This window comes from Melanotaenia boesemani, chromosome 4, assembly GCF_017639745.1.
Source record: "Melanotaenia boesemani isolate fMelBoe1 chromosome 4, fMelBoe1.pri, whole genome shotgun sequence".
Classification (NCBI taxonomy): domain Eukaryota; kingdom Metazoa; phylum Chordata; class Actinopteri; order Atheriniformes; family Melanotaeniidae; genus Melanotaenia; species Melanotaenia boesemani.
Window position 1 is genome coordinate 38,893,807 of NC_055685.1, and position 27,709 is coordinate 38,921,515.

Below are 27,709 nucleotides of genomic sequence, written 5' to 3' on the forward strand. Positions count from 1 at the left end.
TGGGTGGATGGATGGATGGATGGATGGATGGAGGGATGGATGGATGGATGGATGATGGATGGAGGGATGGAGGGATGGGTGGATGGATGGATGGATGGATGGATGGATGGATGGATGGATGGAGGGATGGATGGATGATGGATGGATGGATGGATGGATGGATGGATGGAGGGATGGATGGATGGATGGATGGATGGATGATGGATGGAGGGATGGGTGGATGGAGGGATGGATGGATGGATGGATGATGGATGGATGGATGGATGGATGGATGGATGGATGATGGATGGAGGGATGGATGGATGGATGGATGGATGGATGGATGGATGGATGATGGATGGATGGATGGATGATGGATGGAGGGATGGATGGATGGATGATGGATGGAGGGATGGGTGGATGAATGGATGGATGGATGGATGGATGGATGGATGGATGGATGGATGGATGGATGGATGATGGATGGAGGGATGGATGGATGGATGGATGGATGGATGGATGGATGGATGGATGATGGATGGATGGATGGATGATGGATGGAGGGATGGATGGATGGATGATGGATGGAGGGATGGGTGGATGGATGGATGGATGGGTGGATGGATGGATGGATGGATGGATGGATGGATGGATGGATGGATGGAGGGATGGATGGATGGATGATGGATGGAGGGATGGGTGGATGGAGGGATGGATGGATGGATGGATGGATGGATGGATGATGGATGGAGGGATGGATGGATGGATGGATGGATGGATGATGGATGGATGGATGGATGATGGATGGAGGGATGGATGGATGGATGATGGATGGAGGGATGGGTGGATGGATGGATGGATGGATGGATGGATGGATGGATGGATGGATGGATGGATGGATGGATGGACTGATTTTATTCTTTGTGCTTTTAGTCTTCTGTGCAGCGTTTTGGTCCTCTGGTTGTTTTTAAAGTGCTTCATACTTAAAGTTGGATAAGATTGGATTCAAAGACAGAAAGAAAGAAAAAAGAAAAAAATCGTATTAAAATTTGAATAATTCAGATTAATAAATCATTAACTGGCTTGTAAAAGACTTTTTTGTCGGGGTAAAGATGTCTTCTGACTTTATCTGGATAGAATCACATAGAGTAATAAATAAGATGATTAATTCTCCAGTTTTTCTGCTTTCATCCTCCCTGAAATCTTCTTCAGTTATAGTGTTTGGCTCTTATTCCTCTTTTTCAGGCTCCTGGTACATGTGTGTGTGTGTGTGTGTGTGTGTGTGTGTGTGTGTGTGTGTGTGTGTGTTAAGACACTGCATTACTAAACACTTCTCATGTAACTTCCACTTGCTCCTGTGTACAACACTCGTGACAGGAAACTGCAACCTGACAATGAAAACACTTCATGTACAGGCAGAAATAAGCAGGTCGATGTTTTAAAACTAAAGTTTTAAAACCAGTAGGAGAAGGAGGTGAAACCGGAGGTGAAACTGGAGGTGAACCAGTATCTGAGGGAGGTGAATTCAGTATGCGGATGGGATGAACTGGTAATGAATGCTGTGATGGAAGTAAAAATGGCTGCAGAACTTTATCAAGTTAACTTCCTGTTGAGATGCGACTTTGATCCATTAAAGCTGTTTTTAAACTTGTCATTTTGTCACAGGCAGGTTGGAAACATAATTTCCCTCCAGGTAACAAAGTCCTTTAGAGGAAATCCTCATACCCCAGAGCCTGGGAGGAAAAAGGAGTTTGGGCCGTTGTTCATTAAAAGATACTAATGGTGATATTTAAGTTGATGAGATTTTAAAAGCAGATTTCATTTAGACAGTTTCTGTTTGTATTGATTCCAGTGGCTCTATTAAATCTGGATAGAGGAACATTTTCATGTTCCTCAACACCTGTTTCCAGCTCTGTGTATTGACTGATACAACTTTATGGATCTTAAATACAAAACAAAATGTTAAGAGAACAAACTGTTTTTTCCTCTGTCAGAAAACAACATGTCATTTAGGATGTTCTCAGAGTAAAGTTAGAACCAGACTTTTCTCATTTCCTTTGAACGAGGTTCACTTTAAAATGATAAATATCTGAGTGCTGAACTTTTCAGGTTAAGGTTGGACAGTGATGAAAACACAGTCAGGAACATCTCTTCTACAGCTGCAGTGTTGTTAAATCCTTTTGGGACAAGATTTAGGAGGGGTCTTCAAATAAGGTTGGACCTGTATTTGATTAGAATGAAGTTAAACCAGGTGTTACTTGTCAAAACAAAGATGTTGAATTTTAGTGTGATAATTTTTAGATTATCTGGAAAACAAGTGAAGATTCCTCAAGGTTTCTCCAAACTTTCTGGCATTTAAGATTGATTTTAAACATTTCTATGCATCTGTTAAGGTATTGGAAAAAGAAATGCTTTAAGGCTTTCCGGAATATTAGCCCCACACATGTCATGACTTTCAAAATAAAATCGTATTCCTGATTAAACATGACTCTGCTTTGATTTCATAATCAGCTTTATTCTGACAGTCCTGACCGGATGTTCCACGTGTAACGTTTGCTAACGTGACAGGTTTGTAGGACGCAGTAACGCAGCCGTTATCAGCGTCGCTATCTGTCGGTGCGGGGACCGAGGCAGCGGTTTCACGGGAGGAATTACCGGCTTATAAACGTAGTTAAACCGCGTTGTGGGGGAAGATGGGGGCCGGAGAACATGGAGAATTTATCAGGGCAGCGCTGGAGCAGCAGCCGCGGACTCAGCAGATCCTTTGACGGCTTGAATCGGAGAATCTAACCATTGGCAAAGAAAACAGATCGGCCACTCGTTCTCCATCTCCACCATTTTGGTTGTCAGTGATGGAGCACATCCGGACGCCCAAGGTGAGAACATGAAGCGTTTCACCAGCCGCCGCTCGGCTCTTTCCGGCCGTGTCCGGTTCTCCTTCACGTCTCTTCCTCCGCCGCACGGTAATCTTTATTTATGCGACATCCAGAAATGGCCTCGGTTCTTTTGAAACTGGCAGAGAAAACGTCATCTGATGTCTGTGCATCTGGGCAGCGCGTGTGCGGGCAGGGAACCGCAGCTCATCGTCTTCATGACCTGTGGTACCCACCGAGGTTAGCAGGAAGCGGGGCGGAGGACTGTCCGATAATGGACTCAGCTGGCGAATCCCTCACATGCAACTACTGTATAAACAGCGCATGTTGCTTCTGGGATGCTCGTGCGCTCCTTCTACAACACACAGCCATTCATGTTTTCACAACTGATGCAGTCTGAGCAAATCTGTCCTGCTATGACGCAGCACTGTGCTGGTAACCTCCATTTTCCTCCCTCAGAGCTGCATTGTCTTCAGAAGCACATCATCATGATCCAGTTTTTGCTTGAAGTAGCAGTGTTGAGAGGGTCTGCTCAGATCTGTCAGACATGTTGTTACCAGCTCATTTTCCTGGTAAATAACCTGCTGAGTGTGTGTGCTGCTACGCGCTAACATTGCTTGTGTGTGTGTGTGTGTGTGTGTGTGTGTGTGTGTGTGTGTGTGTGTGTGTGTGTGCATCTCTCAGGTGGAAAATGTGGGACTCCTGGACTGGTCGTCAGGCCAGAGAAAAGCCAGCATCGGGACTCTCTACCTTTCTGCCACACACACCATCTTTGTGGAGAACAATCCCGAGACACGCAAGGAGACGTGGGTAAGCTAACACCTGACTCATGTTTGTGGAAAGGTCAGCCCCTTCAGAGACTCATAGGTGACTTATTTGACTGATTCTCAGTATTTTACGGGGACTACAGAAAGTACTCAGTATGAACTGTGATATGAGCATTGAGACAGCTGCCCTTTAAAACCCACTGGTTATCCATTCCAGTGTTTTCTAGACTGTAGGACAGGGTTCCACCCGGCAACGTCTAGATGCATCACGTCTCCAGCACACCTGAATCGACTGCAGGCCTCGGCAGAGCTGGAGGACCTGCAGATGAGGGAATTCAGCCGTTTGATTCAGGTGTGTTGGAGAAGGGATGCGCCGTCAACCTAAGCTCTCTGATTGGTGGAAAGTCTGACAGGAAGTGGCTTCATCATCATGTCCAGGTCTAAATAGAGGTCTCTTAGCAACATAGTAGTGATGGTGATGTTTTTATGATGAAATGTGATAAATGATGCTGTTATCATGGATCATTGTGGGTTCACCAGCTGGATTGTAAACCTCCTGGATGGGATAGAAATGCTGGAAAACTTCTGTAGATCAGCTAAAGGGTTAAATATCCATCACATTTACCCCACAGAGATACACACCACTGCTCCTGCTGATGGTAGAAGAGGTAGTTTTGAGGATCTAGCAGAGTTTTAAGGGTTAAAGACTTCACATGAAAAGTTATAAGGAACACATGAAAGAAAATGAGTCAAGTCATGTTTCCGTCTCCATTCAGCTGAACTCTTTACATTTTTAGACTCCTTTGAGGACGTTTTTGGCTTTTCAAAAGAAACTTGTGGTTAATGTTGAAACATGGGTATATTCTGTAATGGAGTTTTTGACTGATCACATGACCAGTCAGCTGTTTCCTCTCTGACACGAAGGAATAATGGCAGACGCAGAAAAGAGCTCCATGTTTCTGTCCCTCAGCTTTTTTCCGTTGCAGGTGGAGCCAGTCTCTCTTTTTATCGATTGATGTCACCATTCTAGATTTGTTTGATACGATTATTGTCAGAGAAATAATCACAATTTCACAGTTATCACATTATTTATGTTTAAATACTTTCCCCATCACTATAAATGTGTAAAATCACGTCATTCTAGGTCTGGAAGTTTTTTATTCGTTTAACGTAAGAAAATAACAGAAACAAAGTAAAATCCTTCTAAATCTCTGCTGTGTACAGAGTAAATAAATCCTACATTTTAACTCTGGATCTCTCTCATGGATTTTGCTGTTTGACATAAATAATCCTGGAACAGGAAATAAAGAAACTAGACCACATATCTGGAACTAAAACACTTGCTGCTACCGACCAGTAAAGACTGGCCAGTGAGAGACGTCCCGTCCAGTCACTGATGCTGGGATAAAATTTCACCGTGACCATCACCTGGTCAAGCCTGGGACAAAACTCGCCATCGTGTTTTCTGTTTTTGGTCCTTGAAATATTGTTGATTCATCATTGTTTATTCAGTGCTACGTTCATAAAGTTCATAAATTTGGCTAATCCTGCGATTAATTGTGAAATAAAGTAATCTTGACATCCCGACTCACAAGCATCTGTTGTTACAGTAAAACTGTGTGTGTGTGTGTGTGTGTGTGTGTGTGTTACAGCTGTTGCACAGCATGGTGGGCAGTGTGGAGAGGACTCCCAACCCACCCGCAGGAAGTCAGCTGATCCTGTGTTGTAAGGACTTCCGGGTCTTCCAGATCCTTTTCCCACACGAGAGAGACTGTTTGGACGTCCACGCCTCCTTGGTCCGCCTGTCCCGGCCTGGTGTGTGTGTGTGTGTGTGTGTGTGTGTGTGTGTGTGTGTCACGCTGTACATGTGTGTGTTCTCCATATAAAAGACTAATTCACAGTGTGTTTAATCTCCCAGAGAAGTACAGCGAGCTGTACTGTCTGTTCTTTAACCTCAACATGAACAAAGAGGAGCGAGAGGAGTCGTGGAGCTTCGTCGACCTCGTGGCCGACTACAAGAGGATGGGGGTCCCTAACAACCTGTGGGTCTCTACAGCCGCCAACAGCGAATACAGGGTCAGTCTGCATCTTTACATGGCATCAACACACACACGTAAACGTGTCAGTCCAACCAGATTCAGTCGTCTGAACTTATCAAATACCATGATAATGCAGTTCCAGTAACAGCTAGACTGGAACGGGCCTACCAGGACTCGTTCCACTACAGGCTCGACTGGAATGGGCCTACCGGGACTCCTTTCAGTACCGGCTCGACTGGAACGGGCCTACCGGGACTCGTTCCAGTACCGGCTCGACTGGAATGGGCCTACCGGGACTCGTTCCAGTACCAGCTAGACTGGAGCGGGCCTACCCGGACTCGTTCCAGTAACAGCTGGACTGGACCGGGCCTACCGGGACTCGTTCCAGTACCGGCTCGACTGGAACGGGCCTACCCGGACTCGTTCCAGTAACAGCTAGACTGGATCGGGCCTACCGGGACTCGTTCCAGTACCAGCTAGACTGGAGCGGGCCTACCCGGACTCGTTCCAGTAACAGCTAGACTGGATCGGGCCTACCGGGGCTCGTTCCAGTACCGGCTTGACTGGAACGGGTCTACCGGGACTCGTTCCAGGCCTACCGGGACTCGTTCCAGTACCGGCTCGACTGGAATGGGCCTACCAGGACTCGTTCCAGTAACAGCTAGACTGGATCGGGCCTACCGGGACTCGTTCCAGTACCGGCTCGACTGGAACGGGCCTACCCGGACTCGTTCCAGTAACAGCTAGACTGGATCGGGCCTACCGGGACTCGTTCCAGTACCAGCTAGACTGGAGCGGGCCTACCCGGACTCGTTCCAGTAACAGCTAGACTGGATCAGGCCTACCGGGGCTCGTTCCAGTACCGGCTTGACTGGAATGGGCCTACCAGGACTCGTTCCAGTGACAGCTATGCTGGAACAGGCCTACCGGGGAGGAGAAGACAAGGTCCTTCTTTAACTACATGAAGGGTTAACTTTTATCAGAGTCCTCTCCGATATGTTGTTGTGCAACTTTATATCAGATCAGTGAACGTGATTAAACTCGGATAAGATCTTTGACTTCCTGTCGGCAGTTCTGCTAGCGTGCTCTCCGTGTAGCAGCTCAGCACCTTCACATCACTGCAGCCACGTTTATGTTTGCTGAATATTTTTAGTTCAGTCATCAGAACATTTATGTTCAGTAACTTGAGACGCCAGATTTCTAATCCCTCAAAAATGTCAACTTTTACATTTTCTTCACAAACAGATACGAGTTAACGGTGAAATGCTGCACAGAAACTTGCAGACGTGTCTGCAGTCGTCATGACCGTCTGCCACGTTTTTATCTGCGCGTGCAGCATCAGAGGTTTTCAGCCAGTAAAGGTTTGATGCTTCACTGCACACGCTGCTAGATAGATGCATGTTTGTGAGAAAAACACAGATATCATAAGACATCTAAGAATCATGTAGCCCAGAGAAATCCGCTTGCAGGCCTGCAGTTAAAACCTTCAGCTGGTTGGCAGCGAAATAAATTCGTGGCTAAATAAACTGATTAAACACACCTCACTGTCTGTTATTCTGCTGGTCCTTCTGCGGATTGGTGATTCCAGCCGTCTGGTTTTGGACATTATGCTCAGACAACCAGCAGCACAGAACAATAAAACTGGAAGAACCCGCTGAGTTTTGGTGCTGTTCTTTCTCCACATCTCAACCTGCAAGTAAACCCGGGTTTTACGCCGCCTCTTATCAGAGTTCTGGTTGCAAGGCCGAGAGGAGCCTGAGTGACGCACCCGCTCAGCCACTTCTGTCCCAACAGAAAAACCCTGTTAGCTCTGCCAACAGGAGGCTAAAGGTTGTTCACCCGGCTTTACGAACGTGGGCGTGCTCAGGAGGCGGTATCACGTCTCAGCCCTGCAGACGCCCTGTTGGACAACTTCCAGCCCTCCAACCTGTAGCACGTGCTCTGAGGGGTGTGTTTAACAAATAATAAATAAACCAGGTTGCAGTACAGTGTGTGAGCAGGTTGTTTCTGCAGAGAACTGCAGATTTTAGACAAACATGAGAGTTTGAAAGGTGCAGTCATGCTTGTGTGAGCATCATTTCTTTTCCTGTAGGACTTCCTGTAATTTCTCAGAGGTGTAGCTGTGTCGTTTTCACCCAGTGTAGAGTTCAAAGTGCTTCAAGCAGACTTATAAACCGTTTACAGCCGTTTGACGTCCCAGCTCACAACATAATGATGCTCAAACTGGAATTTTTAAAGGGTTTAAAGTAGGGCTGGGCGATATGAACCAAATCTTATATCTCGTTATTTTTTACCTGAATCACGATATACGATATATATCTTGATATATAAATTTTTGTCGAATAACCACAGAAACAACTCTAATTTACAGCCTTCAGTGCTAAAAACAGTTTTATTGAGGATCAGCAGCACAGCTGACTGAAATTAAAGTACCTTTATATTAAATTAAATGCTCCTAAAACAAAATAAGTTAAAAATACTTTTCAATGACCATAACAAACATACAGCTGTTCAAAATGCAAAAGAAAAGATGCTTTTAACTCAGAACAAACTCTCGATTTAAACGATATTCCCTCCTTCTATATCGCGTCTGATAAAGTCTCGATATATTTGAAAATGTCGATGTATTGCCCAGCCCTAGTTTAAAGTCTGAAAAGATAAAGCTTGACTCAGATTTTAACAATGAACTGTTTTTAAAGTGATTTCGGACAATCGTATCTCTGTTCCCCTGCATGCTGGAGTTTCCAGCCTTTTTCGTCTTCCTAACATCATCTATCATCTGCCGGGAACACGGTGCGTCAGTTTTTCTTTAGGAAACCAAAGCAGCAAGTTTTCCAGCATTTACTGGTTGGACAACAGTAAAACACGATGAGTTTTGTTAGTATCTGTTCATGAAATAACTATTATAGTAGGCTTATGTAGTACCTTTCAGTCCTGCAACTTCCTGTGGCCTCAAAGGTTCAAACAAAGTGTGTAATGATCCTGCAGCTAAAAACTAGTCCCAGCCAATGAATATCAAGTTATTTAAAAGGTATTTATTCACCACAGGCAGGTGTTTTCCCTGGTTCTGTCTCGGTAAAGATGATTTCCTCTGAGCTGTAGTGTGCTGCTGAGTTGTGGTCTGACACAGTGTTATGTGGTAAAAGATCGACCACAGCGTTTCTCCCTCGGCTGTGTCTGTCAGGCAGACATCTGCTGCAGATGTTCAGCAGGGCTCTCTGACAGGCTTGTTCTGTTCCGGCTATTCTGATTACAAACAAATGTGTTTTTAAGGGAAATGACACGGATTACATGCATGTATGGCTGCAGTGTGTGGTTTTTAAAATGCTAAGACCTTTCAATACTTAACCACAACTAAACCTCAACTTAAACACAACCTAACTAGATCAGTGTATGCAGCCAGCAGGAACACTGCAGAGGCTGAATCATCACGCGTCCTCTTTTCGCTTTGTTTGTTCTTTCTAGTGTTTCTACTTAAATAGTTAAATGTTAACCCTTAAAACTCCAAGCCTATTTTAGTCTGTCTGTTTTTATTTTTTTCTGTCTATAAACCAGTATGTAGCAGCGTTTAATCCCAGTATAAACCAGTCTGTAGCAGCTTTTAATCCCAGTATAAACCAGTCTGTATCATCTTTTAATCCCAGTATAAACCAGTCTGTAGCTGCTTTTAAACCCAGTGTAAACCAGTCTGTAGCAGCTTTTAATCCCAGTGTAAACCAGTCTGTATCACCTTTTAATCCCAGTATAAACCAGTCTGTAGCTGCTTTTAATCCCAGTATAAACCAGTCTGTAGCAGCTTTTAATCCCAGTATAAACCAGTCTGTAGCAGCTTTTAATCCCAGTATAAACCAGTCTGTAGCTGCTTTTAATCCCAGTATAAACCAGTCTGTAGCAGCTTTTAATCCCAGTATAAACCAGTCTGTAGCAGCTTTTAATCCCAGTATAAACCAGTCTGTAGCAGCTTTTAATCCCAGTATAAACCAGTCTGTAGCTGCTTTTAATCCCAGTATAAACCAGTCTGTAGCAGCTTTTAATCCCAGTATAAACCAGTCTGTAGCAGCTTTTAATCCCAGTATAAACCAATCTGTAGAAGCTTTTAATCCCAATATAAACCAGTTTGTAGCAGCTCTTAATCCCAGTATAAACCAGTGTGTAGCAGCTTTTAATCCCCGTATAAACCAGTCTGTAACAACTTTTAATCCCAGTATAAACCAGTCTGTAGAAGCTTTTAATCCCAGTATAAACCAGTGTGTAGTAGTTTTTAATTCCAGTATAAACCAGTGTGTAGCAGCTTTTAACCCGAGTATAAACCAGTCTGTAGCAGCTTTTGATCCCAGTATAAACCAGTGTGTAGTAGTTTTTAATTCCAGTATAAACCAGTGTGTAGCAGCTTTTAATCCCAGTATAAACCAGTGTGTAGTAGTTTTTAATTCCAGTATAAACCAGTGTGTAGCAGCTTTTAATCCCAGTATAACCCAGTCTATAGCAGCTTTTAATCCCAGTATAAACCAGTCTGTAGCAGCTTTTAATCCCAGTATAAACCAGTCTGTAGCAGCTTTTAATCCCAGTATAAACCAGTCTGTAGCAGCTTTAATCCCAGTATAAACCAGTCTCTAACAGCTTTTAATCCCAGTATAAACCAGTCTGTAACAGCTTTTAATCCCAGTATAAACCAGTCTGTAACAGCTTTTAATCCCAGTATAAACCAGTCTGTAGCAGCTTTTAATCCCAGTATAAACCAGTCTGTAGCAGCTTTTAATCCCAGTATAAACCAGTCTGTAGCAGCTTTTAATCCCAGTATAAACCAGTCTGTAACAGCTTTTAATCCCAGTATAAACCAGTCTGTAGCAGCTTTTAATCCCAGTATAAACCAGTCTGTAGCAGCTTTTAATCCCAGTATAAACCAGTCTGTAACAGCTTTTAATCCCAGTATAAACCAGTCTGTAACAGCTTTTAATCCCAGTATAAACCAGTCTGTAACAGCTTTTAATCCCAGTATAACCCAGTCTGTAGCAGCTTTTAATCCCAGTATAAACCAGTCTGTAGCAGCTTTTAATCCCAGTATAAACCAGTCTGTAACAGCTTTTAATCCCAGTATAAACCAGTCTGTAGCAGCTTTTAATCCCAGTATAAACCAGTCTGTAGCAGCTTTTAATCCCAGTATAAACTAGTCTGTAACATCTTTTAATCCCAGTATAAACCAGTCTGTAGCAGCTTTTAATCCCAGTATAAACCAGTCTGTAGCAGCTTTTAATCCCAGTATAAACCAGTCTGTAACAGCTTTTAATCCCAGTATAAACCAGTCTGTAACAGCTTTTAATCCCAGTATAAACCAGTCTGTAACAGCTTTTAATCACAGTATAAACCAGTCTGTTGCAGCTTTTAATCCCAGTATAAACCAGTCTGTAGCAGCTTTTAATCCCAGTATAAACCAGTCTGTAGCAGCTTTTAATCCCAGTATAAACCAGTCTGTAACAGCTTTTAATCCCAGTATAAACCAGTCTGTAGCAGCTTTTAATCCCAGTATAAACCAGTCTGTAGCAGCTTTTAATCCCAGTATAAACCAGTCTGTAACAGTTTTTAATCCCAGTATAAACCAGTCTGTAGCAGCTTTTAATCCCAGTATAAACCAGTCTGTAACAGCTTTTAATCCCAGTATAAACCAGTCTGTAGCTGCTTTTAATCCCAGTATAAACCAGTGTGTAGCAGCTTTTAATCCCAGTATAAACCAGTGTGTAGCAGCTTTTAATCCCAGTATAAACCAGTCTGTAACAGCTTTTAATCCCAGTATAAACCAGTCTGTAGCAGCTTTTAATCCCAGTATAAACCAGTGTGTAACAGCTTTTAATCCCAGTATAAACCAGTCTGTAACAGCTTTTAATCCCAGTATAAACCAGTCTGTAGCAGCTTTTAATCCCAGTATAAACCAGTGTGTAGCAGCTTTTAATCCCAGTATAAACCAGTATGTAGCAGCTTTTAATCCCAGTATAAACCAGTCTGTAGCAGCTTTTAATCCCAGCATAAACCAGTCTGTAGCAGCTTTTAATCCCAGCATAAACCAGTCTGTAGCAGCTTTTAATCCCAGTATAAACCAGTCTGTAGCAGCTTTTAATCCCAGTATAAACCAGTCTGTAACAGCTTTTAATCCCAGTATAAACCAGTGTGTAGCAGCTTTTAATCCCAGTATAAACCAGTGTGTAGCATCTTTTAATCCCTGTATAAACCAGTCTGTAGCAGCTTTTAATCCCAGTATAAACCAGTCTGTAGCAGCTTTTAATCCCAGTATAAACCAGTCTGTAGCAGCTTTTAATCCCAGTATAAACCAGTCTGTAACAGCTTTTAATCCCAGTATAAACCAGTGTGTAGCAGCTTTTAATCCCAGTATAAACCAGTGTGTAGCATCTTTTAATCCCTGTATAAACCAGTCTGTAGCAGCTTTTAATCCCAGTATAAACCAGTCTGTAACAGCTTTTAATCCCAGTATAAACCAGTCTGTAACAGCTTTTAATCCCAGTATAAACCAGTGTGTAGCAGCTTTTAATCCCAGTATAAACCAGTCTGTAGCAGCTTTTAATCCCAGTATAAACCAGTCTGTAGCAGCTTTTAATCCCAGTATAAACCAGTGTGTAGCAGCTTTTAATCCCAGTATAAACCAGTGTGTAGCATCTTTTAATCCCTGTATAAACCAGTCTGTAGCAGCTTTTAATCCCAGTATAAACCAGTCTGTAGCAGCTTTTAATCCCATTATAAACCAGTCTGTAGCAGCTTTTAATCCCAGTATAAACCAGTCTGTAGCAGCTTTTAATCCCAGTATAAACCAGTCTGTAGCAGCTTTTAATCCCAGTATAAACCAGTCTGTAACAGCTTTTAATCCCAGTATAAACCAGTCTGTAACAGCTTTTAATCCCAGTATAAACCAGTGTGTAACAGCTTTTAATCCCAGTGTAATTTATTTTTCTTCTTTTCACACACACATAGAACTTTCTGCTCACTGGTTGATCTTTGGCTGCTCCTGATTGGACGTTACCATCAATCTAAGCTCTCTGATTGGTGGAAAGTCTGACAGGAAGTGGCTTCATCATCATGTCCAGGTCTAAATAGAGGTCTCTTAGCAACATAGTAGTGATGGTGATGTTTTTAGATGGTTTTAGAGCGGTAGGGAGGGGAACGTTGGGAGCAGAGAACATCACTGTGAGAAACTTCCTGTTTAGCCGTGAATGTTTTGCTAGCAACTCTCTCCGTCCTATGGCTAACTGCTCATCATCATGTAGTAACGGTCGCTACACCCACCGCTGCATACAGTTTGGTCATATACCCTCCTCCGGGATGGACATGATTCTCTCTGACATTCCTGATGATGGCATGTTGCTCCACAGATGGGAGATCTTCAGTGTAACTCTTGATTCGTTCCACAGGCTGTGGAAGTCAGGAAATCTGTGTTTTGTATCTTCACCGTTGCTATGATGTCGTCACGCAGCATGAGAACATTTATTTGTTGGTAAATGTGCCGTCCTGTGTTTGTGTGTATGTAGGTGTGTGAGACTTACCCCTCTGAGCTGTTTGTCCCTAAATCGGCCACGCCGGCCACCATCGTGGGCAGCTCCAGGTTCCGGAGCAGAGGACGCTTTCCTGCTCTCTCCTACTTTCACCAGGACACACTGGTAAGTGTCAGACACACACACACAGTTGCACAGGATGATGATGATGGTGATGATGATGAGTGTTTTGTTGCCCTGTAGGCGGCCGTGTGCCGGTGCAGTCAGCCGCTGTCGGGCTTCAGCGGCCGCTGTCAGGAGGACGAGATGATGCTGCAAGCTGTGATGAAGTCCAACCCCGGCAGTGAATTCATCTACGTGGTGGACACCCGGCCCAAGGTAACGCGTCAGCACACACACAGGCGGAGGTTCGGCCACAGTTTCTGATCTATGTGTGTGTGTGTGTGTCCAGCTGAACGCCATGGCCAACCGAGCTGCAGGTAAAGGCTACGAGAACGAGAACCACTACACCAACATCAAGCTGCAGTTCATCGGCATCGAGAACATCCACGTGATGCGGAGCAGCCAGCAGAAGATCATCGATGGTCGGTACAGGAAATGTGTGTGTGTGTGTTTTAGGGATGTAACGATTATTTAACTTTACAGTTAATCGTTAATAATAACTATAATACATCATAATGTGTACATATATATATCAGCCCGAGCGGGACGCTACTAGCAGGGTGCTACTAGCTACGTTGCTACTAGCAGGGTGCTACTAGCAGGGTGCTACTAGCAGAGTGCTACTAGCAGGTTGCTACTAGCTAGGTTGCTACTAGCAGGGTGCTACTAGCAGGTTGCTACTAGCTAGGTTGCTACTAGCAGGGTGCTACTAGCTAGGTTGCTACTAGCAGGGTGCTACTAGCAGGTTTCTACTAGCCGGTTGCTACTAGCTAGGTTGCTACTAGCAGGGTGCTACTAGCAGGGTGCTACTAGCAGGTTGCTACTAGCTAGGTTGCTACTAGCAGGGTGCTACTAGCTAGGTTGCTACTAGCAGGGTGCTACTAGCTAGGTTGCTACTACCTAGGTTGCTACTAGCAGGGTGCTACTAGCAGGGTGCTACTAGCTAGGTTGCTACCAGCAGGGTGCTACTAGCTAGGTTGCTACTAGCTAGGTTGCTACTAGCTAGGTTGCTACTAGCTAGGTTGCTACTAGCAGGGTGCTACTAGCTAGGTTGCTACTAGCTAGGTTGCTACTAGCAGGGTGCTACTAGCTAGGTTGCTACTAGCTAGGTTGCTACTAGCAGGGTGCTACTAGCAGGGTGCTACTAGCAGGTTGCTACTAGCTAGGTTGCTACTAGCAGGGTGCTACTAGCTAGGTTGCTACTAGCTAGGTTGCTACTAGCAGGTTGCTACTAGCTAGGTTGCTACTAGCAGGGTGCTACTAGCTAGGTTGCTACTAGCTAGGTTGCTACTAGCAGGGTGCTACTAGCAGGGTGCTACTAGCAGGGTGCTACGGCACTAAAAGTTTTCCCTTCTTTTTATTTTGGTTTTGGGTTGAAGAAGAAAGAGGAGGAGGTGTGACTGTGGAGGACTGCTCACCAGCCTGTAAAAGGTTGCAGAGAAAGGAGGAAACGTGATGCGTTGAACGTTACGTTAAACTGATGAGAAAAATGAACTAAATGCGTCTTTTGTGACGGATAGTTTCACGTTTTAAACATAATCGACCCAACATGAGTAGAAACAGCGTCTAGTTCCAGATATACGTCGGATTTATTTTCACTATTTAGTTTGATTTATGTCCCAAACCAACAACAGCTATTCTGCTGAAGGACAGAAGTCAGGGCTAGCTGGATGCTTTTCTGGGTTTATAATGTTCTACTTGGGTTGAAAAGAAATGTTCAAAACCAGTTTTATAAGGTGGTTTACAGGAAGAAGCCTCCCACGTCCAGACAGAGGACCTGCAGCCTTTTAATCTGAGAGAAATCCAGAGTTAATGTGTAATAATCGTAAAATCGTGAATATTTCTTAGACAATAATCGTACCAAGAAAATGTCTAATCATGACATCCCTAGTGTGTGTGTGTGTGTGTGTAACCTCCCTCCATCTCCTCACAGTGGGAGAGATGCGCTCTGCGTCCGTGACCGACTTCCTGTGGGGGCTGGAGGACTCTGGTTGGCTCAAACACATTAAAGCCATTCTGGACGCCGGAGTCTTCATCGCCAGGGTGTGTACACATTCACAGGGACACGAAACACACACACACAGCCGCCACATGTGAACATCACAGCTTCATGTGAGGATGATGAACGGATCTAATGACCCCACAGGGAAGATAAACTTCTGATTTATTAACACTAGAAACGTCAAAGGGGCCTTTTTTTTTTTTTACCCCTTCTGCATTTTCAACTTCATGTAAGCCCCATTCATCATCATCATCATCATCATTATCATCATCATCAGTTGTTTTTGTCATAGAGTGAAATTTGAGGTCTGTGATACTACATATGAGGATTATTATACCCAGAATCCACAAGGAGGGTCATTTTGACCCTGAAGAAAACATTTTAAAACACTTTGATTGGCCGTGGCCACTGGGTCAGCATTGCTAGGCAACCAGGTTGCGGTGGTAATAAATGAGAGACTGTCGGCTGTTTACGCTGCCTTGTCTGAACCCAAGAGCCCAAACTGAAACCTGGCTCTGGTCGCTGGAGATCCTGCTCTTTTAGAACCTTTAGAACCAAAGTAAACAGTCTGTTCTGGATTTTAAAAACCTCCAGCAGCTCGACAGCTTCCGTGTTTTTAACACAAACCGACTGTGTGTGTCCAGGCCGTGGCCGATGAAGGTGTCAGTGTTCTGGTTCACTGCTCGGACGGCTGGGACAGAACCGCCCAGGCCTGCTCTGTGGCCAGCATACTGCTGGCCCCGTTCTACAGGACCATCAGAGGACTCATGGTAACACACACACACACACACACACACACACACACACACAGAGTGTGTTACCTTTTCCTACAAACTGCTCATCCTGATATCTTTACCTCCTCTTCCTCTCGTTAGAGTTATCGTTAGAGCCGACATTATATCCGTGGCTAGCCGGTGCTTGAAATGTGGGTGAACGTGGGACCGAGGCGGTGCGGTTTGGTCGGTCAGCCTCTGTCCCAGTAGCTACAAAACAGCTGCGCATGTGCTGATTGTTTTATGAGCGTTTACTCTGCAACATGAACCACGTATTAACCCCTTCTGTCTGCCAGATTGAGGACTTTTTGTATTTGTAATGTCCTTTAGCTCCTTTTCCTATCTTTTGTCACCTTTTAACTTCTGTAAGCAGGGATGTGTTTGTTTCTCTAAAAGCTCGTTTTCAGTTTCATCCGTCATCAGTTACCTGTAATTTGGTCTGTTTTCAGGGAGCTTAGCTATCCATCCCTTGACGCAGCAAATGGAGCAATAACCACCAGAAACCACGGGGGCAGCGCTGAGCAGAACAGCTGACATGTGACCAGGGAGAGGACCAAACCAGAGAAGAAGAAGAGAATCAGGAAGGGAACAAAAAAGCAGAAGAAGAGGTCAACGAGGTCAACAACATGCCAGCTTTTGAATAAAAACATGTGTTTAGGGCGTGTTGGATGATGGGAAACAACGTTATAGCAACGCATTAGCGCTGCTAAACGGTGTCTAAAACTCCGAACTCAGCCCTGCCCCCTACTGGACGAACTGACTTAACAACCATGGCAACGTAAAACATGGATGGAAGCATGAGGACGGCGACGCATGACAGCATTTCAAAGGGACGTTATGTACGATAGATGGAGAGAAATACTGGACAGATTCCGGTGAAACTGGATCAGGTTTGAACACCGAAGTAAAACCAGAAACCAGACGCAGAAACTTATTGCGGCTCCATTGTTTACGTGCAGTGAAGAAGCAGCCAATCATTGAGCTGTATTTTCTTCTTCGTTCTTCTTGGTCAGCGGTCATTGCGGAGAATATCGCCCCCCAGCGAGCGGCTGCTGTGACTTTTTCAGGTGGTTTGTTTCGCTTGAGTCAAGCTCAGTGTGAAAACAAACCAAAGGAAGGTTTGAAAATCCTCGGCGTTCCCTGCCTATTCGAGCCGAGTCCTCTGGACTTTCCTGATGTAAAAGAGCCCGAAATGACTTCTTTCTCCTCACTTCCCGTTTTATTCTTCCTCCTCCTCTCTTCCAGGTGTTGATCGAGAGAGACTGGGTTTCCTTCGGACACAAGTTCTCCCACCGGTCAGTACCAGAACATGATCCCACACAGCAGTGGAACATGAATTTCAGCCTCTCGGAGGTAGAAAAACGTTTTAATTTCTGGAGGAAACTTGTTTCTGTGATTTATTGCTTCTCATTAGTTATGTCGTGTTCATTTTACAAAGTTATGCTATAGAAACATCTTTTCATCTAGTTCAGAGAAGCTAGCACTTTTTTTTAAACATTCATCCTTCAAATACAAAGACTTTCCTCATTCTGTTCACAATAATATCAGTAATCACTTGAAAGGGGAAATGAATGGAAAGCAGTCCTGAAAATGAAGTTAGCTCATGAATTTTGTTTTTGCTGCAGCCAAATTTAAAAGTTAGATGCACCAGTTCAACCAGTTCAACCAGTGCAGAAGGTCGGTCCAGAGCCCCGCCTCATGTGTCTGTCTCTCCTCCACAGGTACGCTCACCTGAACGGAGATCCCAAAGAGGTGTCTCCGGTTATCGACCAGTTCCTGGAGTGTGTGTGGCAGCTTTCGGAGCAGTTTCCATGTGCCTTCGAGTTCAACGAGAACTTCCTCATCGCCGTGCACACACACGTGTACTCCTGCCAGTACGGGACCTTCCTGGGAAACTGTGAGAAGGAACGCCGGGACCTGAGGTACGTAAGACCTCTCTGGTAGAGGCGACGACAGAAGGTCACATTAAAGATGGTTCAGGGTCTTAGTAAAGACATCTCAAGCCGGGTTTTATTCCCTCTGTCTTTCACACAGTTCTGTGTTCATGTCGATGGTTTCTCTTTACATAACAAAGTCCAGCGACATCAGAACAACACGCTCACGTGTTCATCTGCTTTACGAGGTGTTCATGGTTTAACAGGTAGACAAAAGAACATCACTTCTGTTTTCTTTAACGTTTTAGAGGCTGAAATGAACAGTTATTGCTTTTGTTAAAACACTGATTATAAATGTTTAAACCTCCATCAGATCTCCCCGAGCTCCACCTCCTCCACCACCAGGAGCGGTGGTGTGTAGCTCTGTGGGGTAAATGTGATGGATAGCTACCTCTTAAGATGATCTACAGAAGTTTTCCAGACATTTCTATCCCGTCCAGGAGGTTTACAATCCAGCCACTAAATGTAGTTTTATTCAGAGACTCTATCTGGTAAATCCACAATGATCCATGATAACAGCATTATTTATCACATTTCACCATAAAAACATCACCATCACTACTATGTTGCTAAGAGACCTCTATTTAGACCTGGACATGATGATGAAGCCACTTCCTGTCAGACTTTCCACCAATCAGAGAGCTTAGATTGACGGTAACGTCCAATCAGGAGCAGCCAAAGATCAACCAGTGAGCAGAAAGTTCTATGTGTGTGTGAAAAGAAGAAAAATAATGCTCCTCTATGGCTGGAATAAAGCCAAGAAGACGTTTCTGATGCACGGTGGTGCCACAAAGCAGCTGAGCTGGAGTTGGTTTAGTGAGGATAGCAGGTAAATAGTAGCAGGAATAACTGGAAATGAGGAAAAAGTGGAAACATGGAAATAGTTTCTGTTGTGTGTTTGTTTCAATAACAATATTTTTTCTCCTGAAAGACTTGAGAGAACGATGAGATGAGAAAAGGTTTGGTCACTGTTGATCTGTGTGTTATTTCTACAAAGTTCTGTTAGTAATAAATTCTGCTTTCTTCTTCTGGTCGACCTTTATGCTGCTACATCTATTCATACATTCATTTTACATCATTTTACCTCCCAGTCTGACAGCTGCTACACACTGGTTTATACTGGGATTAAAAGCTGCTACAGACTGGTTTATACTGGGATTAAAAGCTGTTACAGACTGGTTTATAGTGGGAATAAAAGCTGTTACACACTGGTTTATACTGGGATTAAAAGCTGTTACAGACTGGTTTATACTGGGATTAAAAGCTGTTACACACTGGTTTATACTGGGATTAAAAGCTGCTACAGACTGGTTTATAGTGGGAATAAAAGCTGCTACAGACTGGTTTATACTGGGATTAAAAGCTGCTACAGACTGGTTTATACTGGGATTAAAAGCTGTTACACACTGGTTTATACTGGGATTAAAAGCTGCTACAGACTGGTTTATACTGGGATTAAAAGCTGTTACACACTGGTTTATACTGGGATTAAAAGCTGTTACAGACTGGTTTATACTGGGATTAAAAGCTGCTACACACTGGTTTATACTGGGATTAAAAGCTGTTACACACTGGTTTATACTGGGATTAAAAGCTGCTACAGACTGGTTTATACTGGGATTAAAAGCTGTTACACACTGGTTTATACTGGGATTAAAAGCTGCTACAGACTGGTTTATACTGGGATTAAAAGCTGCTACAGACTGGTTTATACTGGGATTAAAAGCTGCTACAGACTGGTTTATACTGGGATTAAAAGCCGCTACAGACTGGTTTATACTGGGATTAAAAGCCGCTACAGACTGGTTTATACTGGGATTAAAATCTGCTACAGACTGGTTTATACTGGGATTAAAAGCTGTTACACACTGGTTTATACTGGGATTAAAAGCTGCTACAGACTGGTTTATACTGGGATTAAAAGCTGCTACAGACTGGTTTATACTGGGATTAAAAGCCGCTACAGACTGGTTTATACTGGGATTAAAAGCTGTTACAGACTGGTTTATACTGGGATTAAAAGCTGTTACACACTGGTTTATACTGGGATTAAAAGCTGCTACAGACTGGTTTATACTGGGATTAAAAGCTGCTACAGACTGGTTTATATTGGGATTAAAAGCTGCTACAGACTGGTTTATACTGGGATTAAAAGCTGTTACACACTGGTTTATACTGGGATTAAAAGCTGCTACAGACTGGTTTATACTGGGATTAAAAGCTGCTACAGACTGGTTTATATTGGGATTAAAAGCTGCTACAGACTGGTTTATACTGGGATTAAAAACTGTTACAGACTGGTTTATACTGGGATTAAAAGCTGCTACAGACTGGTTTATACTGGGATTAATAGCTGCTACAGACTGGTTTATACTGGGATTAAAAGCTGTTACAGACTGGTTTATACTGGGATTAAAAGCTGTTACACACTGGTTTATACTGGGATTAAAAGCTGCTACAGACTGGTTTATACTGGGATTAAAAGCTGCTACAGACTGGTTTATACTGGGATTAAAAGCCGCTACAGACTGGTTTATACTGGGATTAAAAGCTGTTACAGACTGGTTTATACTGGGATTAAAAGCTGTTACAGACTGGTTTATACTGGGATTAAAAGCTGTTACAGACTGGTTTATACTGGGATTAAAAGCTGCTACAGACTGGTTTATACAGGGATTAAAAGCTGCTACAGACTGGTTTATACTGGGATTAAAAGCTGTTACAGGCTGGTTTATACTGGGATTAAAAGCTGTTACAGACTGGTTTATACTGGGATTAAAAGCTGCTACAGACTGGTTTATACTGGGATTAAAAGCTGCTACAGGCTGGTTTATACTGGGATTAAAAGCTGCTACAGACTGGTTTATACTGGGATTAAAAGCTGCTACAGACTGGTTTATACTGGTATTAACAGCTGCTACAGACTGGTTTATACTGGGATTAAAAGCTGTTACAGACTGGTTTATACTGGGATTAAAAGCTGTTACAGACTGGTTTATACTGGGATTAAAAGCTGTTACAGACTGGTTTATACTGGGATTAAAAGCTGTTACAGACTGGTTTATACTGGGATAAAAAGCTGTTACAGACTGGTTTATACTGGGATTAAAAGCTGTTACAGACTGGTTTATACTGGGATTAAAAGCTGCTACAGACTGGTTTATACTGGGATTTAAAGCTGTTACAGACTGGTTTATACTGGGATTTAAAGCTGTTACAGACTGGTTTATACTGGGATTAAAAGCTGTTACAGACTGGTTTATACTGGGATTAAAAGCTGCTACAGACTGGTTTATACTGGGATTAAAAGGTGTTAGAGACTGGTTTATACTGGGATTAAAAGCTGCTACAGACTGGTTTATACTGGGATTAAAAGGTGTTAGAGACTGGTTTATACTGGGATTAAAAGCTGTTACAGACTGGCTTGGAGTTTTAAGGGTTAAACTGTCTCTAGTATGCATACTGTACCATCACCATCACAGATGGTTTTTCTAGTGAAAAATCTACAATGAGACACTTTTCGTGTTGTTACAACACAAAGAGAAGGAAGTTCCTGCAGGTTTTCTCAGACCGGTGTGTGTATTTGTGTGTGTGTGTGCGGTTGCAGGTTTCGTGAGCGCAGTCAGTCGGTGTGGCCTGAGCTGTGGAAGGAACGAGCCCAGTACACCAACCCACTGCACAACGCCGAGCTCAGCCAGAGCCAGGGCATCCTGAGACCCAACACCTCCCCCTACTGCTTCAAGTGAGTCACAGCAGTGTGTTTGCCGTCAGCTCAGGGCTGGAAAGGTCGGAGCCAACAGACGTTATGAGCAGAAATAAACCAGAATGATCCCGAATGACTGTTTTTATTTCATGTATATGAAATAAAAGGTGTGGAGAGAAGGAGAAATGTATTTGAAAAGGTTTATTTTCTGCAGAATGTGGAAGGGTCTCTACAACCACGCAGCCAAGTCCACGCTTCCTCGCCAGTCACCTGTCGACTACCTGTCTGCTGTGAGGGAGGAATCCCAGCAGCTGGAGGAGGAGCTGACCAACCACCAGGAGGTACCGCCCGGAGGACCCGCCCACCACCACCCGGGCTCCAGACAAGGCATACAACACACAAACACACCCCCCTCTGACCCCCACACACACTAAAGCTGGATTTATACCTGCGTGGCGTCAGCATGAGGTCGGCTACGGCATCACCACCATATGCTTGCATAGGTTCGCGTGGCTCGAAGCGCACCTCTACCAGACCTCACGTGCACCCTGACGTGCACCCTGCCTGCAGCGTGGTTACGTGGAAGTACTCCCTTGTGTCGGTCGGTTTGTGCTTAGGTGTTTCTGGATTTCTGGAGCTTCTTGCTGAATTTGTGTGGTTACAGCCGAAGAGCAACACAACAATTCTAAAGACACATTTCACCGGCGCCGGCTGGCCGACCCTACCGTACGCAGACGCCACGCCAGTATAAATCCAGCCTTCACCTCCCGCCTGCAGAGAAGCAGCCGTCCGTAGTTAAGAAAACGGTCATGGTGGTGTTTGTCCAGCAGGGGGCGCCATTACATTTTCTCTGATTTTCACCAGAAACTTTAATCCAGTGTGACTTTGTTCCATCTACAGAGAAAAGTAGAACTGTGTGTGTGTGTGTGTTAACCCTCTGGACTTATTGGCTGTTTTTGACTTCTTATAATTTTCCCCTTATATTTCAGTTTTAAACCGGTTTACCGCCTTGTTTGGTTTTTCATTTTGGCCTCCTGTATTAACACACCGGACCTAAAAATTACACCAAAAACATAAAACCCCTGTAGAAAAGAAGGAAGTTTTTTAGTGTGAAAAACACGTTAAAAAAAACATTTGCACAAATAGAAATATTTCATTTAAAAAACTAATGTACATATTCTTTACATCAAAATGCAGCAAATGTCTCCGGAGTTTTTGGTACAACTGTTTACAAAAAAATCCATTTTCACCATAAGATGCCTCATAAATTATTAAAAAAACAACAGAAAAAAAAAAAAAAAAAAAAAAACAGTTCCTGTCCAGGTAGAGACAGAGAGGACGTCATAGGCTGGACATGTCCATGGTGTATTAGTCCTCCTGTCCACCAGGAGGCAGCACTTCAATCTGCATTTGGTGAATTTTGGTCATCATCACTCCCACAGCTTCCTCCTCTTCCTCAGCAACCAGCTGCGTCACGTTGTCATATAATTTCTGAGGCTGATGTGAACTTTTTCCACCAATAGGAAAAGAGTTGGTATGGTGTGTGTTTTCCTTGCCTGAGAGCACTTTCCCTAGACTCAGCCATTTTTACCATTTCTTCTTGCACCATAGGCAGCAGTAATGTACGGGAAAGCATAAATCATTCCTCCGGTTTGACGTGGCTCATCAGCAGTTCCTACTCCAGCTTCTTTCTGCTACGTCATGTTAAATCGGTTGTGCAACTTGGTGCGTAGACTCCAGAGAGTTAAAGGCTCCGTCCGTTTCTACTGGAATCAACTCACTTTACTAAAATAACTGTTATAGTTTCTTTCTCTTTGGAATGAGTCATTTCTATCGACTTGCCATGGGTCCACATTAAACCCGTTTCCACCAACAGGTCCCTAACGGGACAGAAACTGGGAAGGTGCCAGATTATCTGATCCAACCCATCCTAGACTTTGTGACCCTTTTAGCCTCGTTTCCACCAACGGGTGCGGTTCTGGACGGGATGTTTGGGTGCAGACATGGTTTGTAAACTGTAATCTGGTTGCGTTTCCACAGCAACCATAACCTTACCTGAGAGGCGGAGTATCAGCCAGATAGCGATCGCCGCATGACTCCATCGCAGCATATCTCCATCGCAGCATGTCGCCATCGCAGCATGTCGCCATCGCCGCATGTCGCCATCGCAGCATGACGCCATCGCATCATGTCTCCATCGCAGCATGACGCCATCGCAGCATGTCTCCATCGCAGCATGTCGCCATCGCAGCATGTCGCCATCGCCGCATGTCGCCATCGCAGCATGACGCCATCGCATCATGTCTCCATCGCAGCATGACGCCATCGCAGCATGTCTCCATCGCAGCATGTCGCCATCGCAGCATGTCTCCATCGCAGCATGTCGCCATCGCAGCATGTCGCCATCGCAGCATGTCTCCATCGCAGCATGTCTCCATCGCAGCATGTCGCCATCGCAGCATGTCTCCATCGCAGCATGTCGCCATCGCAGCATGACGCCATCGCAGCATGTCGCCATCGCAGCATGTCGCCATCGCCGCATGACGCCATCGCAGCATGACGCCATCGCAGCATGTCGCCATCGCCGCATGACGCCATCGCCGCATGACGCCATCGCAGCATGACGCCATCGCAGCATGTCGCCATCGCCGCATGACGCCATCGCAGCATGTCGCCATCGCAGCATGTCGCCATCGCAGCATGACGCCATCGCAGCATGACGCCATCGCCGCATGACGCCATCGCAGCATGACGCCATCGCAGCATGTCGCCATCGCCGCATGACGCCATCGCAGCATGTCGCCATCGCAGCATGTCGCCATCGCAGCATGACGCCATCGCAGCATGACGCCATCGCAGCATGTCGCCATCGCCGCATGACGCCATCGCAGCATGTCGCCATCGCCGCATGACGCCATCGCAGCATGTCGCCATCGCCGCATGACTCCATCGCAGCATGTCGCCATCGCCGCATGACGCCATCGCCGCATGACGCCATCGCAGCTCCTTCCTTAGAGTAGAACCAGAACACTACTCAAACTATGGAGGAGGATGGAGGTCATCCACCAGTTTGCATTCAGCTTCTATGCTCCACATGTCTGGAACAAACTCCCAGAAAGCCTCAGATCAGTTGAAACACAGTTTATTTAGATCCAGGTTAAAGACCCACCTGTTCTCTGCTGCATGGACTAGTTTTTATTTACAGTCCAGATCTGGATCTGGTTCTTTCCCCACACTGGAAGTTTATTTCTTGCATTTTATGTATTTTATTTTAGCCTTTTCTTTCTGTTTTTGTTAATTTAATTAATTTTAATCTTTGTTTTTTAATGTACTCGTGTTGTTTTCTGCACCTGCTGGAATGTTTAATGTGAAGCACTTTGAATTGTCTTGTACGTGAAATGTGCTTTACAAATACATTTGCTTTGCCTTTCTTCTTGGCATTGCTTCATGACGCCATTTTAAACAAAGATTTAATCAACAAAAAGGTGTTGCTCTGAACAAGGAGCCGTTCCTGCTTTGTTTCTAAGCCAGGTCGCACTGGGGGCGACTTTTTTCCTCCACCAATCAGCAGATTGCAGTGTGTCAAACTCCACCACTGCAGGTCAGATTGGTTAGATTGGTACCCCAACGGAAGGGTCCCAACAAAGTAGGTTGGGTTGGATTTTAAGAAATTCTTCCCAGTTTTCACGTGTGGAAACAACTCTCAATAGGAACAAAGCAGGAGCAGCTCCATGTTTAAATATCCAGAAGATTTATTAGGCCACATGAGAGGAAAGAAGACAACCTGCTGGATGTCCACCTTTCTCCGCCTTTCGTTCTGGGTCGCTCGTCGCCTTCGTCCTTAGAATTCAAGGAAACACAAGAGATCAGGGTTTACCAAAGCATCCCGCCCTGACTCACACCTCCTGGGGAAACAGGGCTATATGAGGCATATTGTGCCACCATTTTACTACGGTGTCTCTGATTGGACAAACAACTCTCTGTGTGAATCTTTAAAAACTAGAGGACCGGCTCTGTTAGTGCAAGAGAACAGTTTGGGACCCATAACGCCTTAAAAGGCACCAAAAGGCCGCTGACGGCCACCATACATTTACCACTAGATGTCAGTAATTCTTACACACTGTACGTTTTAAGGTGTGTGGTTCTGGTTGGTGACTAGTCCTCTGGTGGTTGACATGTCTCACGTGTCTCGTTGTCTCTGCAGAGGATTGCAGCTCTGACAGGGACGCCAATCACATGGGAGAAGATCGAGGTTCCGAGGAGGAGAATTAGCCCCCTGCAGCAGGGACACAGCGGGCCGGACCCGCCCTCCACTCCTGCTGACCCAATCACCAGCCCCGCACATGAGAACACTCGCTCACGCTCCTCAGAACCAGCCAATCAGAAGGCTGGGACCCAGGACCACGCCCTCTCCGTGCAGCTGGACCCCGAGGATTTCTCCGTCTGCAGCGACCTGGAGTCGGGCGTGGCCGACCTCAGTAGCCGCTCGTCCAGCGGCGGGGATGACGGCAAGGACCCAGACCTGGAGTGAAGCTGTCTGTGCTGCTGCCTGACTGGAAGAAAGGGAATCTACAAGTATTTATTCAAACAGCTGAGAGACGGACGGACGGGCAGGTGCAGTTATCTTTAGTTTACTGGTAACGATGAACGACTGGTGAACGAGGGGGAACCTCAGCAACTTCTTCACTGTTTGACATGTGACGTTGATCTTTAATTTATTATTTGTTGCACTGGACCAGACCAGCTGCTTTGTTTTGTATATGTAAATGCTGTTTTTACTGTCTTTCTGAATGCACTAATTACCACAGTGAGACGGACAAAGAGGGCGTGGCCTGCAGGACGATGGGAGGTTGTTCAGGACAGGTTTCATCCAGTCTTCCAGACAGAAGCAGGTCGAGGTTCAGCCCCCTCATCAGATGGTAGCAGCCGACGTAGAATCACTTTACTTCACATGGAAATCTTTCCTGTTGCTCTTTGATCCGTGTGGACGAGACCCGGAAGCCGGAGGCAGAGCTGACTGGGACACCAGTATGGAGTCCCATCGTACCAGTTAAACTTTATACCAGTTAAACATTCATTTAAAATGTAAAAAGTATTTGTTTCCACTTCCATCTGGTTCCTTTCCCAGTTCTACATCCAGATTTTTACCGACTTCGGTCGTGTTTGTGTCTAAAATGACTCCAAGGAGCTGGTCCCACGTCGTCATGGAGACCAGGTTTCCAGAACGTCATGAAGCGGATCTTTTAAAGCAGGCAGACCGCGTCACTGCGTTTTATGGTTATGGATGTAATTTATGGTTATGGAGGGTAGATTTCAGTCTGACCCGGTTCTTCAGAAGCACGAAGACTCGGTGAAGGAGCGCGTTCGGTGGGGAACGACATCCTGAGCGCGTCCGGATCGCCGAGCAGCTTGACCTGATTCACACGACTCGTCTGAATTCTCGTCTTTCTTTAAAAAAGGCAGCTTAAAATGTGGAGAAGCCGATAAAGCCGAACACGCTGGGACAGATTCAACCTCGAAGAATAAAATCAACACAAACAAATGTGAATTTTTACAACAAAAGCTCGATATAAGTTCGATTTGTTTTAACTTTCTTATGTGTTTTTATGTTTTGTAAGACCAGATTATAAATTTTAATTTCCTCATCACGATGGAGACGAATCCTTCCGGTGAGGCTGTAACTGCAGCGCAGCAGCGTGGACACATGAAGCTTTTACTGAACCATGGAAACGGGTTGGGTTCTTACAAATAATAAATATTTATTAAACGCACGAACATCAGAATTCTGCACAAAACTTTTAAACTGACTAATCTTATAGTTTCTAGTTAAAATCTATTTAATTTGTGCAGAACATTTAAAAAGAAGCAAACAAAACATTCGTAAAACCAGATTTTCTCTCACACACCTGCAACGTTTCAGACGTTCCTCCGGGACGAGCAGCAGCAGGACGGGTGCTTTTAAAGCAACACACACTTCTGCT

The 27,709-nt window shown here is 44.6% G+C and overlaps 1 protein-coding gene across 2 annotated transcripts; it reads left to right on the forward strand.

The window, feature by feature from the left end:
- The first annotated feature begins 2,542 nt into the window (after positions 1 to 2,542).
- Positions 2,543 to 27,244, forward strand: mtmr7b (myotubularin related protein 7b). Of its 2 annotated transcripts, none has more exons than XM_041983319.1 (14): positions 2,543 to 2,855; positions 3,537 to 3,662; positions 5,272 to 5,434; positions 5,538 to 5,695; positions 13,191 to 13,319; positions 13,398 to 13,532; positions 13,606 to 13,738; positions 15,250 to 15,359; positions 15,963 to 16,088; positions 17,337 to 17,386; positions 17,813 to 18,013; positions 21,633 to 21,767; positions 21,943 to 22,069; positions 25,933 to 27,244. In XM_041983319.1, the coding sequence occupies exons 1-14, from the start codon at positions 2,832 to 2,834 to the stop codon at positions 26,257 to 26,259; spliced, it is 1,944 nt and encodes a 647-aa protein (XP_041839253.1). In that variant the 5' UTR covers positions 2,543 to 2,831; the 3' UTR covers positions 26,260 to 27,244. The 2 variants fall into 2 exon arrangements, with proteins under 2 accessions (XP_041839253.1, XP_041839254.1); XM_041983320.1 differs by having other exon boundaries at positions 21,943 to 22,115; positions 25,933 to 26,141.
- Positions 27,245 to 27,709: the final 465 nt, after the last annotated feature.